This window comes from Paracoccidioides lutzii (genome assembly GCF_000150705.2).
Source record: "Paracoccidioides lutzii Pb01 unplaced genomic scaffold supercont2.25, whole genome shotgun sequence".
Taxonomy (NCBI): Eukaryota; Fungi; Ascomycota; class Eurotiomycetes; order Onygenales; family Ajellomycetaceae; genus Paracoccidioides; species Paracoccidioides lutzii.
This window is the reverse complement of record NW_015440971.1, coordinates 98971-112971: the sequence shown is the minus strand read 5'-3', so window position 1 is coordinate 112971 and position 14001 is coordinate 98971. Positions and strand designations below refer to the sequence as shown.

Here is a 14001-nt window from a genome sequence, read left to right as displayed (position 1 = left end):
TACGACGATGCCATCAAAAATGAAACTTGACACAGTCAAATCAAGTTTTTGGAGGGGTTGGCCTGGCCCAAACATGAATGTGACTTTCGGTGCGTTTTCTCTGTGTACTGTCGAGGAGGCCGTCACTGTCGGCGAAGTAGCAGAGATATAGAGAGAGGGAGAGGGAGGGAAAACCTTGAGCCGTGAATAAGCATAAATTTCGAACGGTTTTCGCTTCCTCTTTTACGAGGAAACAGAGAGAAGGCTAACATCGCAGGAACACATTCTGGTGGAAACAAAGGATTTGAGATGCATGGGTGAGTATCATGATTGAATCAGATTTCTTCCTCCATTATTTTCTAGACTCTGAATCTAACCAAACACGTCAAGTAATTAATCATGACTGACCCTCTAATAAAACTTGGGGGACGATCACCCATCACATCAAAGACTGCAGTGCAGGCCTTCATTGGAGTACGCCCCGAGAAATGACGACACGATCCCTAGGGATGCAAAAAGGTTCCAGCTGGTTGGATTCCTCCGGCTCTATCCGGAAATCTGTGAAAGACGGTGCCGTTTCAGCATGCCCCAAGCGAAAAGAAAATAAAAAAAAAAAAAAGGAAAAAAAAAGAGAAAAAACAAAGGTTGGAAAGAGTCAACTTTGCCGTTTTTCATCGCGGCCTAGCGATTTTCTCTCTCAAATGATAAACCGCGATTAGGAGCGGTTTTACCGTCAAAAACCCAGCCAATTCTCCTCGTATCAGACAATACCTATGGTTACCGTATTTGCTCAACAACGGTCGGTATTTCAGAAACGTAACGTACAGGTATTGTGCACTGTACGGTACAGGAGATCCATATCTTCGGTGCTTCATCTTCATCTTAACTTCCTAAGCTCCAATAGTTGCGGTTGCTACTCCATCCGCAGACTTAATGTTGCAGCCGCATAAAACAGCCCAATTAATCAATATGTCCTGCCCCGCACATCTTGCATTGTAGCCACATCGAACACTCTAACATCAGTTTCCGTTGGCATTTGGAAGTGGGGCTATTGGGGCTTTGATAGTGCACTCCAGAACTATGACGTAGCGGAGCCAGAAGAAATCTAGCCGTTGAGAATAGTGGATGGGTTCCAAAGTGTTTGTGGATGGTTTGAGTGGAGAAAACAAATAACGCTGGAGGGAGTGTAGGCTCTGAGCATGAAGTTGGATGAGAAAGAAAGTATTGTGCTTGTAATGTATACTTGTTACCTGTACTGGAACGAATAAGTCGAGGAAAACGCTCAGGAGGAAAAAAAGGAGAGAGTGTGTTGAGAGTGAGGCAAAAAGGGGGGAATGTCGCCTGATGTGCCATCATATGTGAGGGGTGTTGACCAGCAATTCTGGAGTCAGCCTTGGGATATCCACTACAAATTTTTTTTAACAAGGGGAACTCCAGAGATGTCCCACTCCCTTCATGGTCTTCCGGGCAAGTGGAAACGGAAAATGAGACAATGAGATGATGAAATTTTGTGGTTGTTGGTACTAGAGGGCTCTTGTCCCTTTTCTGGGCCATCTCCGTTGGTACATACCTAGAGACAGAGGTAGTCCCATTGTTTAGATGTGATAACTAGGGATGAGCAGTAACTAACTCTCTTAAACACTAACTACTAGACAGTTTTAGCTACATGCGAGTCAGCAACATTACTGCATCGCATTGAGAGCTAAATTAAAGTGGAACAGAACAATCACTCTGAGATTATTTCTCAAACCCCTGTGTACCCTTTATGAAAGGCACACGAGCTTTAAATGTTAGCCCTTATTTGTATAAGAATTCGGACTCTGCTTCAATCCCCAAATCTAAATCTGAGAAGCTAGTAATATTCATTATCATATCATTCTGTGATGGAGGTTCATCACAGACGAAATGTTAGATTTGTACTTTTTTCATGATAGAATAGTTGCGAGTTTTAACCCTCTAGTCTAAGATCAAGATTACAATCCAGCCATAGTTCAAACTGAGGCAGTGAAAAGAAGGTTTAGTGACGGGATCTAAATATGAGTGCCACATTGACAAACCCAGACAACCCCAAAACTGACAACTTGGTGAACAATGAATACCACTCATGTCTTCCTGGAAGGTTTCATTGCGTTTATACAGTCTGACTGCAGGTCACTGCATAGATATCCATGGGAATTAACCTGCAGGCAATTGGAACTATGAAGTCAACTATTAACTAGTCATCTGTTTTACCCCTTTTGAAGACAAACAGGTTTCTCACTAGTTAATAATGCATCTCCATGCATGTATAGATACATTATATATTTTTACTTCTCACATGCACCTCGCATCAAGGTGTTTATTAACTTTTTGTATATGTATATTCCTGCATAAAATGCAGCCATAGTTTCTGAATTATAAAGACTTGAATTCTGATAAATTAGAATCAGAATGGTCATGCAAGACATATTATCAATGATGAATCTATGAATGTTTGAAAACAAGCAATGATATTTTTACTTTTCCTAAATCATTTGTAAGTCTTTCTTTTCTTCTTTTTTTCATGCTTCATAACTATTGGACCACCAGTCTTGTGTGACCTGTTACCCCACAAATCTGTGTACTCAGGCACAGAATATAGGGAACAGCCGTTCCGAATTAATCATCATGCAAATTATGAAAAATCAACACCTGATGAAAGATTACTCGAAGTAAGGAGGGGTAACATCACTCTTTCAGGGTGATTACCTCTGCTTTTCTTAGTTATACTCTCCCCTGTCAGTCTGTGTCTGCGTTGCAGAATTGTGGATTTCGGAGATGACAAAATACCCATACCAAAGTTTCTGAAAGCACCGGTAAGATGGGTTTTCGGTTTCGTCTAACTAGAAGGTTCGATTTGGTAGGGCCCATATTTCCCTTACTTTTGGATGCATTGTGATTGATACGGTGTAGAGGAAGGTGGAGAATGAGTAATATTAAATTGGTAGATGTGTATTTTTTCTTGTATCTAGATTCTACCCGCTTACAGCGACTAGATGAAAGATTCCGTAGTTAAACGGAGTAAGAAAGGTCGCAGACAAGCTTGACCCTTTTTCTAGCCGGAAGTTTCATGGTATCAAAGGACATGAATTTACTGAACGGGCCCGGTCACTTACGCACAGACAACTGATGACAAGATTGTTATTTTAAACCATTCGCCGTTCCATAACTCCGGCATCATTTAAGCGTAGTACTTTGGCACAAGAGTACGAGAGATTATGGCCAGATAACCAGCAACCAATCATGAAAATTTCTCGCTCGGGCTGAACGTTAGGTTCTGAAAAGAGACATCAAATCTGGAAGTTTTGTGTGTACTCATACGCGATGATATCCATCTACGAAATTTTCTATTTTACAAGATACAGAAACGTTGTATGCGAGTTTAAAGGCACCCTTTATTGTACCAAATATGATTATATGGGTTTCTCTTTGCCAGGAACACTCGAACGTAGCCAATTTGCTTCCACTGGAATCGGTTGGTGTTATTGCAGGCAGGCCAGAACTTGCATAGTTAGAACGATGTTTGGATCCTTTTCTTGTCTGGTTGGTCCTTTGCACTGACCCGCTGAGAAAATCCATGTAGCAACGTGGGCCGTGTCAACAGCCATGACAGCATAGCACTCATGGCTTTATTTTAACAGAAACTTCAGTCTGAAACCTCACAAGGATAATAGACGCTGTCAGATGTAAAAATTTGTTAATAGTAAGATTTTTATTGCACTTGTGAGCTATTGCAATCATCATACTTCAAACGGAATGACCCAAGTGATTTGAGAGGTGAGAAACCTCGTGAAGGGGAGCATCAGGTTGGCCAAAAAGAACACAAAAACAATAGGGCAAACTCAATGACACCCCAATTCCTCAATACCTGAATTCAGAGATCAGGGTGTACGAATGTCCGGAGAGGGTTCAGACGTGTGTCGCTGACGAGTACACGGCGGATACAATGTCATCATCATCGATGTAATTTCTTTGACTAGTTCCAGAAAAGCAGTGCGCATTTCCTGGTTGAGCTGCCAGCATGGTTGTTGAGGGAGCAGCCAAGAATGTTTCATGCATGTCATGGCTACCTTATGGCGCCTTCTCGTGCCGAAGGCTGAAGATTCCAAAGCAATAAATGCGTCAATGCGGGGAAACAAAACAAGATATACAAGGAGATGGAGGAAAACATCATCCAACACGAGTGATGGAATCATCAAGAGCACGGAGAAAAGAGAAAACGAGAAGGGTTAAGAAAACGTGAGCGAGCGGGAGAGTCACATCAAGTGGCAGCCTCATTCTGCACATTGCCGCTCGGGACCCTTCCGGGCACGAATTTCATAGGCTAGTCTTCTCTGGTTTTGCAGAAGTGGCGCACACAGATGTGTGGCTGATTTGGTAATGAGTTTGATGTTCATGAATGCTTGCATTTTTGCTGGGATGAAGCATTCATCTTTTGCAAAACAGCGCATGATATTGGGGGAAGATCGTATTTGAGATCGGAGCTAGTTCGGAGTATTCCATACAGACCTTCTTTTGTTGGTCAGAAGCAACCCATGATTTGACGGTGCACTGTGGACGAAGTATTGAATGATTCTATTCTTACTGGCTCTGTCTCACATCAATGAGGTGATTCCAGGTTATGAGAAGTCAATGATTAATCATAATCAGGAGGGGAATGTACATATATATAACTGAATATAAGTGCGCAGTGCGCGTGGATAGACATACATGCATGTGTGCATTGGCAGTGTTGTTAACACAGGTGATAAATTGGAGACATTATTCTCCACTCACTGTTGTGTATTGAACTAAGCAGAGAGAGTTCGAAGAAGAAGTGGATTAATTGAGGGGGTAGCATATGTGCTGTATATCATACCTTTGATGTGGGAGAGGGATTAAAAGGGATGAGAGAGAGGACGTAAGATGATATGCAGTTAAAAAAAGGGCTGCGCAGCAGCAAAAGTAATTGTGCATAACGAATGTTTGTAAAAGTTCAGGGAAATATTTGAAATGTTATTATTAGGACATTACACACGTTATCAGTGACTTTTGGGAGAAAGCCTGGAAGACGACTATTTCTGTCATCCCTGTTTTCCATTTCTAGTTTCTGAACCGATGTATTATTTCAGAATCCCAGCCACTGAATAAAAATAGGAGAAAAATTAACCCAAAAAAAATAATATTGAATAAATAGTGATCAAGAAAGCTGCATCTAGCCGGCATCAGCCGCTTCTTGCTTGCTTCTGCGGGCAGAATCATATGTGAAGAGCATAGTGCGGGGCAGCCCTCACATGGGTCCCCTGGCTGAGTGGTAAATCCCGAGCGGCTTCGTATCTCAGAATCCAGAGGGGTAATTATCCTCCTTCCCCCCCCTCCCCTCCGGCCCAACAACCAGGGTCTTCGATGTTATTGATGATGAGTTGTTCAGGATATACAGACACCGAAACTTTTTGCCCCGCTCCGTGTCTGCCCACTCAGGCCCAGAGTCGATTTCAAACCATGCAAAGCAACAAAATGGCTAATAAAAGAGGATTTCCGAAGGGGAGAGCTAGAGGTGTCCGATGACCAAAAGGGAAATATACAGCGTGTGGAGTAGCTATACAGGAAGAATCAATATAGACGTTACAGAAAATACGACAACATTGCGTGTTTAGGCTTGATTTAGCACAGAACAACAGGCAACGGAGACGGTGATGATGTCATGACTTGAGCCTCAAAACTTTAACTAACAATGCTTTGACAGAAATGGCATCCAGCAAATAGTGGGGGGTCAGTTTTTTTCCTATTTGGCCTTTATTTTTACACCTATTTATTTGACTTGATTTTTATTACTATTATTCCTTTCCTTGAAAGCTAAAGTGTTCTCTATGGCGGTAAACCGCGCATACAAAATAAACCGTGCTTTTCCCATTCTAAATTTATGCCGCACTCTGACACCCAGAGCCGATACGACGTTTCTATGACGGGGTTAAGCAATGTATATGTGTTTCATGGCCGCGGCAGGTAGCTATACTGTTTCGGAGGTTCAAAACGGCCAAACCATGCCTATCGACAATGCCACGTTTCTTAGTTTTTTAGTGACCTTCAGCTTTTGCAAGCTAAGAGACTGTTTCTAGTTAGCACTGTTGACTCTGACGAAACCTGGGGAAACGGGAACGCAAAGAAAGGAGACGCTTATTGTTATTATTGTAATTATTATTATTATTATTATTATTATTATTATTATTATTATAAGGATCGGTGGGCTATGTGACAAGCAATACCGGACGTGACCGTTGGATGGATAATATTACAATACAACATACGAAATTTCTCGCTGTGTAACGATATATTACAGATACGAGGTACCCCTTTGACGACATATGTTAAATAACCATTTGTTGTTGCCTGACAGCCTCTGACAGGCCGTCAGACCACCCTTGGATGGAGGGTATCTATTTCATAAGCCATGATTTGTTGTCATTGATGTTTATCACCGTCGCAAGTTGCCAGTTGCTTATCTACCGGCTACAGGAATTGCTGCTGATTTGTTAACAAGATTGTTTCTTGAACCATCAGCTCGAAATTAAACCAGGAACACGACCCGAAATAAAATTCCAGATCAAACAGAAGAAGCCCAATATCCTAACATTGGATGCCAGGCGTTTGTATCAGGCTCCCCGCCGATGCTGCTCCGCTGGTGTTTTAACAGGAACCAACAAATGAAGGAACTCTAAACCATAATGAAGTCGCCGCCAGTTTAAATGATCTGCGAAGTTGGAGGTAATCAAGTTAACTGATCGGGTATCTATCAACACTAAAAGCGGTCAATGAAGCCAAGGAACAAAAGCGAGGACTACGCCGAGATGACCTGTTAAAAATCTAATTATACCTAATCTCCCGCGTCTCCATAGAATACTCCGTCCTTGGTAGAAGGAGCCAGAAAATTCCCAAGTATCTGGGTGACTTAGGCATGCCAAGCGCCTACCATTATTTTCGGGGAGCATCAGAAAACGACATTGATCTCGTAAGGCTGGAAAAAACAATGACTGAATGAACGAAAAATAATTTTAAAAAGAAAGAAAGAAAAAAACTTTTTGGGCTTTAGGCCTAATCTATCTTATCACCTCGAGGCGAGCGTCGCCAAAAGTTAAAAAGTTTAGCTACCGCTTCCTTTGTGCCCGTATTCAAGCCGAAGTTGGTAAACTAGGCTGGAACAACCAGTATTTTGTTGTGGGGATATCGATTCTATCTAGATGATGTTCCTTTCCAACCTGGAGAAGCTTCTTTAGGCGTCCTTCTCAAGCCCCAGCTGACGTTTTGCTTAGGAACAGACTCCACCGCCATTTTGTGTTTCCGGAAGTCTAATGATCATCATGCAAAGAACAGGAGTAATAAATAATACGGATAAATAATACACACAAAATCCCTCCATACCCTTTTTTGTTTTTTTTTTTTTTTTTTTTGTCTGGCTTATATTCTTTTGAGTTGAGTTTTAAGACAGCCGCTGCTTGTCGGGCGGGCAAAGTGCCTGAATCAAGGTCAACCTGGGAGCCAAGGTAGTTAAGACAATAGGAGCACGTTCTCCGCTCAATGATTGGGGGATTATTATGGCGTCGACCGAACCCTTTGTCTTCCCAACCCCTCCCAACTCTTTCTGAGAGGCAAAATGTCCATGATGAAAGGTGTTTTGAAAACAGAGCGAGATTACGAGGTCTCAAGTCGGTAAGGGTACATGCAAATGGGGGACACATGAAACAACGGAGTTGACCTAACTTTTGGATCCGTAACTACATTAATTAGTTAACTAGTTAGTTAACTAACTACTAGCATGTAAAGAAGGCCAGATGATAGGCCGACTGTGTGTAAGTGTTCACAAGGCAGCTGGAGCACAACAATATTATGCAGCAGAAAACCCATGTCTTTCCAGCAGGTAGATTTGATATTATTTCCTCTGCTTGGGCGGACGAAGACGTGAAGAGATGGATACGCTGCAGGAATAAATAAAATTGATAAAATAATTAATAACTAACTAACTAGGTAACTTAAGTTAATAGCATGTCATTCATTAGTCATACGAACAGAGATCCGTAGAATATGGAAACATATAATACCGTACGGGTACGAACCGATCAATACACAATACACACCATCTCTCGGTGGGCCGTATCGATATGGTACGGTACGATACCATTGTCGCAGCATCGTGGATACCTTACAGGTAGATATGGTACTCCGTAACTACCGGTCCATCAATAAAACTGGATGATGGACTTCACACTTTTATGCACGTCGACGTAGGAGTTGGTTGACTGGGGGAATCCCAAATCATTAATTTAATCCCTGATCCCATCAAACCAAAGAAGTCAATCCCACCTTGAAACCTGTCCGGTTTTCCTCCTCCTCCTCCTCCTCCTCCTCCTCCTCCTCCTCCTTTTTTCTTTTTCGTATTCTTCTTCGTCTTCTTCATGCTGTGTCTCCTGCTTGACCCAAGATACAGTCAAATTACTATAGGTACTTCCGTGTCCTGCACCTCCCCATCGCTCCTTACTCTGCCTCCCGTGGCATCCTTTGCCTTGCCGCCTTCGCATACTTCAACCCTCCGACCCTGCAGCGAAACATCCTCCCAGTGCCTTGTCGCCGTGATCGTCGAAACTTCTAACTCGCTTAACCCGTCGGTAGACATCCCCCCCGGTCGACGACTCACCTGCATTGGGCGCCACAATCATTCGTGAAGAAGTTGCGCCAGCTGCTCGTTCGACACACCTTTCCCTGGCCACCTCCTTTCGCGCTGCAATTGTTGGCGCACCCTCAGCAAGCTACTCCTCTGCGGATCGAGTTCGACAGGGACCTACCTGCCTTGCAGCTGGCCGAAATTCACTCCAGAGTCGTTGATCCACGGGGTTTGCCAGGGAAACTAGATAAAGGGGGAGGTAAGCGCCTCCATTTCACTATCTACTACACCCTCTCCAATTACCATCAACACTTTATTATTCCCTCTCTTCTTTTTCTTCTTCTTCTTCTTCTTCTTCTTCTTCTCCCTCTTCTCCCATTTTTGTTATTAGTAACATAAATTCGCAACAAGAAACTCATTTCTCAGCCACAAAGTATATCGTTCCTGTTGTGACCTGCAAACTCGGTTGGATTCCTTGTTGCGTCCGGTTCACCCATTACCACAACCACCAAAAAGAACCCAACATATTTTATTTCTGTTGAAAAAGACAGAGAATACTTCGCAGGGACAAGAGGGGAAACACAAAGCAAATTTTCTGGTTCGTCTGCAGGAGGATACGTTGGGCGACAAAGGACACAAACACTTTTGTCACCTTTTCACCAAAACAAGAAAAGGTGTGAAGGGTGGGCTGGCTTGGAGGGTGTCGTTCCGCCGGACCCGAGTGGTAGGCATCAACCTATTCACAAAACTCTCTGGAAGGGCTTGAACGCATTGTATTGCAGGTCAATATGCACGTATCAAAATACCGGCAAACGTGGTAGAGACCCCTTTGCTACCCAACGCTCAGTCGCAACCTTCTGTACAAACCAGCCTATCCAACCGCTCCTGGTTTGTTCGGAAAACGAGAACGGAAAAGATAAGCACGGACTGCCTCCCTGACCTTTTTCCATACGGTTCAACACCCAATTATTTGCCTCCTACAGCCCTCCACTGGCGGTTAGAAGTTTGACGCACCTTGAATATCAACTGCTCATCCGTTAGTCCCCGTTGACCACTTGCATTTGACCTCCGCTCTTACATCATCACTCCTCTGGAATGGCGGCTAGCGGGTGGGCCTCCCCCTCTATCTTCAAGGACAACACTCATTCCCAATCAAGATCCCCTCTACATGTTCCGCGCAGAATTCCTTTCCAAAATGGGTTCTCTTCTACACTCAGCGCTTCTGCCCCTCCTACCTCCGGATTTGAACCTTCAGGGGTATCAACAGATTCATCTAGTCTCCCGACCTATTTTTCTAATTTCCCCAGCCCTACTCCTTTTTCTCCTACCGGTTTCACCGACTCCGCGCATGATACGGCATTTCGCAATACTGTGAATCCTGTAATGACGCTCGGATCTCCCGTTCCCCTCGAACTGCCGGAAGGTGCTGTGGCCTTTCCTTCACAACCCTTTAATGCTACTCCACTTGGTACAGATAGCGCCGCCGCAAACAACACTACCTCCAGCAAAACTCCTGGGCTGATGCGGAGGATATCCAGAGGAGCTGCGAATAAGCTAACTCGTCGAAGACAATCTACATCCCGCTATGATAAGCGAGACAATAGCTCTGGTCCTGTGATTATGCAGAGGAGAAATGACAGTAAAACTGGAACGACAGCATCTAAGGATAGTGGCTTGGATTCGAGCTATGAAGAAGAGGAAGAACCTTGCGATCATCTAGCTTCGTGGTGTAACTGTGATACAAATGGTACTACCAGTCGATGTAGCATGGCTGTTGCAGCCAATGATGGCTGTGTTGCACCCAAACTGGATTCTATTTTGCATCGCGGTTCACTTCTGACCAAGGTATCTAAGCATAAGACGAAGATGGTGACATTTTTCCTTGATTTACAATCTGCCAAGGTTTACTGGGACTTGTCAAATCCCGCAAAACGACTTTATATCGATGATATTAAAGAAATTCGCACTGGCCTAGATGCCCGCAATTATCGGGAGGAACATGATATACCTGAACGACTGGAGGATTTATGGTTCACAATTATTTTTACGAACCCTGAGCAGTCCAAAAGCAAGCCCATTAAAACGCTGCATCTTATCGCTCCCAATAAAGAGACTTTCGAACTGTGGACGAATACCCTAGAAGGAATCTCTAGATACCGGATTGGTCTCATGGCCGGCTTGGCCGGCTCTGGTCAGAGTGAGAGCGTCCTGAAAGCTCACTGGCAACGTGAAATGTCTCGACGGTCTCTGGAGTCAGGAGAAGAGTCCCTTGATCGGAATGCCGTCGAGAACCTCTGCCAAAGCTTACATATCAATTGCTCCAAAAACATGTTACGGGCCCAATTCGCAAAAGCAGATAAGGACCGAACTGGAAGATTGAATTTCGCCCAATTTAAAGATTTCCTTCAACGACTGAAAGACCGCAAGGATATCCGAGAAATTTTCCGTTCTGTCGCAACAGATCCTGCTCAGGGGTTAACGTTAGATGAGTTTCTCGAATTCCTTCGCGATTCTCAGTGCGAAAACGTGGAGGATAATAACAGAAACTACTGGTCTTCAACCTTCGAATTTCTCGTTCGCGGCTCCAAACAACGTGCCCTAGAACCACGAAATTCTCCCAGTGCTCGGATGAACTTGGAAGCTTTTTCGGCCTTTTTAATGTCCCCGAAAAATGGCATATACCCAGCACGATTCTCATCTCCGAAGCTTGACAGACCCCTCAACGAATATTTCATCTCGAGTTCGCATAACACGTATTTACTGGGAAGACAAGTTGCCGGCGAATCCAGCACCGAAGCCTACATCACGGCCCTCCAAAATGGCTGCCGCTGTGTGGAGATTGACTGCTGGGATGGCGCTGATGGTCGCCCGACCGTCTCTCACGGCCGTACATTGACAAGCAGCGTTTTATTCGCAGACTGTATTAATGTCATCAACAGATATGCATTCCAAGCTTCTGAGTATCCGTTGATACTCTCACTTGAGGTCCATTGTTCCCCAATTCAACAACTGGCGATGGTGGAAATCATGAAAGAGACGTTTGGGGATAAGCTTCTTCTTCGACCGCTTTTGACGAATTGCCCGATATTGCCCTGCCCAGATGACCTAAAGCATCGCATCCTGATAAAAGTTAAAACCGCAGACGAAGACGAGCAGTTGACCTCTTCCAACTCTCAGATTGCTGGGCGCAAGCGCAGTTCCAGCTCGCCCTTTGCTCGTGCAAATGGTCCGGAAAGCGGTGCTTTTACATTTCCCATTGCGCATGTAACTCAGCCAATAGATTCTGGTAACTTTACAGCATGGACACCTGGAAGACGATCACTTACAACGACAAGCTTGAGTAGCGCATCCGAGGATAGTGATGCTGGCCCCCTTGTGATGTCGACAAGGAAAGAGAAGAGAAAGCAGCCTAAAAGTCGGATCACCCGAGAGCTTGCTGAACTGGGTGTATACACTCGTGGATACAAATGGCACAGCTTCAACTCTCCAGAGAGCAAAAGGTTTAACCATGTGTATTCTTTCTCCGAGAGATCTTTCGAACAAATGTCTCGCGACTCGGAGATCAAAGCACTTCTTGAAGCGCATACCAAATCTTTCATCACACGTGTCTATCCGGCGAATACTCGTTTCCGCTCATCAAATTTTGATCCGAATTTTTTCTGGAGGAGAGGCGTGCAAATGGTAGCAATGAACTGGCAGACGTACGATATAGGTATGCAAATGAACCAAGCAATGTTTGCCGCCGGAACCGATCAAACCGGCTATACTCTCAAGCCAGACAGTCTGCGAACATCTCCGTCGTCTCCGAGATCTCTTGCTCTTTGTGGCGATGTAAAGCCAAAAGTAGACAGGAAATTGGTTAGATTCACAGTGGATATCATATCCGCACAGCAGCTCCCGAGATTGCGAGGCATGGGTCCTGAAGATAGCATTAATCCGTATATCGAAATCGAGTTGTTCTGCGCCGATGACAAGAAGAAAGGCCTTGCATTTGGCGAAGGGGGTGTTGATACTTCAGCCCGCAACGGCGTGTCTGGAATTGGTCAACCGCACCGTCGTCGGACAAAAATTGAACAGCAGAATGGTTTCAACCCTGTGTTCAATGACCAATTCAAATTGTCTCTAGAAACCAAATACCCAGACCTCGTCTTTGTTCGTTGGGTCGTCCGCAATTCTCCTGATGGACGGAGCTTTGGTGGTAATAACAGTGTGCAGCTTGCCACCTTCACTGCGAAGCTCAGCAGTCTCTCACAAGGATACAGATATTTACCTCTATATGACGGAAGTGGTGATCAATATCTATTCTCAACTCTCTTTTGCAAAATCACTAAATTTGACCAGGTACCAGCACAACGCCCCGGTTTCGATTTATCGAGAGGAGACCAGAGAGGAATTATCAAACAAATTAAGCACACATTAACCAAACGTACGTTGTCGGCCGAGAGAGACAAGGAGAGGGACAGCGATCGCGGCCAGGACAAAGGAAAGGACTTGATTCTGAAACCTGAAGACCTCCAGCTTCGAAATAAGGGATCTTCCTTCACTGATGGCCCTTCTCTTGCTCTTCCATCTCCAGCATAAGAAGATTGGTCATTAGTTACGGAACCCGTTTCCCTTCATATGATATCCCACATGGCAGCCTTAACAAATCAGTGGATTTGACTTGGGGAGTGGTGGTGTGGACGGACTTGACTGGCTCGACGACCCCTCATTGCACCATAAAATTTACGACCCGTGACGGCATCACCTTTTGTTCAAAACTAAAGTGGAACGGCGTTTTGCTTTTTCTTTTTTTTTCTTCTTTTTTTCTTCCTTTCTTTCTCTTTTTTGCGAAGTTGTTTTTATTAAATTAGGAAGCTTGACGACGAATCTGCTATTAATACAACATTACGTCGAAGCTTCAGTTTGCATACTACTGGAAAGATACGGGATAGAATGGGGTACATTGTGTTTGGCGACGGATGGTTTGCTGATTTTTTTGTGTTCTTTTATTCTTTGCCGCGCCCCCCCCCCCCCCCCTTTTCTAGCACTCTAGTTGCTTGTCAACGGCCAAATGTCTCATTTTCTGTTTCATAATTATGTAATAAAGCATATGGGTATTAACCTCTACTCTTTTGCGATTGCTTTCCGCCTGTATTCATCATCCTCCTAGCAGTGAGGTTATTTGTCACTTTCTTTTATTTTCCCATTCCTTTATATCTGGGTTTATGTTTTTATTTATTTTAAAAGAAAATACCCATGTGCCATACCATGCTTGAAGGTAGTTTTAATTGTCCACATCGTTATATTATATTTACGGCCCACATTCATTGAATGCCCTTTGTTAATTTCTTCTTTTCTTTCACTCCTCATACCCAGTCTTGCAATAG

At 44.0% G+C, this 14001-nt stretch overlaps 2 protein-coding genes across 2 annotated transcripts; one reads left to right on the top strand and one right to left on the bottom strand.

The window, feature by feature from the left end:
• Positions 1-8458: 8458 nt before the first annotated feature.
• PAAG_07723 (hypothetical protein) lies at positions 8459-8671 on the bottom strand (the record flags this gene model as incomplete). Its single annotated transcript, XM_015846309.1, has 1 exon — positions 8459-8671. The coding sequence occupies one exon, from the start codon at positions 8669-8671 to the stop codon at positions 8459-8461; it is 213 nt and encodes a 70-aa protein (XP_015700703.1).
• Positions 8672-9727: 1056 nt separating this feature from the next.
• PAAG_07722 (1-phosphatidylinositol-4,5-bisphosphate phosphodiesterase) lies at positions 9728-13213 on the top strand (the record flags this gene model as incomplete). Its single annotated transcript, XM_002790377.1, has 1 exon — positions 9728-13213. One exon carries the CDS (start codon positions 9728-9730, stop codon positions 13211-13213), a length of 3486 nt encoding a protein of 1161 aa, XP_002790423.1.
• Between the last annotated feature and the right edge of the window lie 788 nt (positions 13214-14001).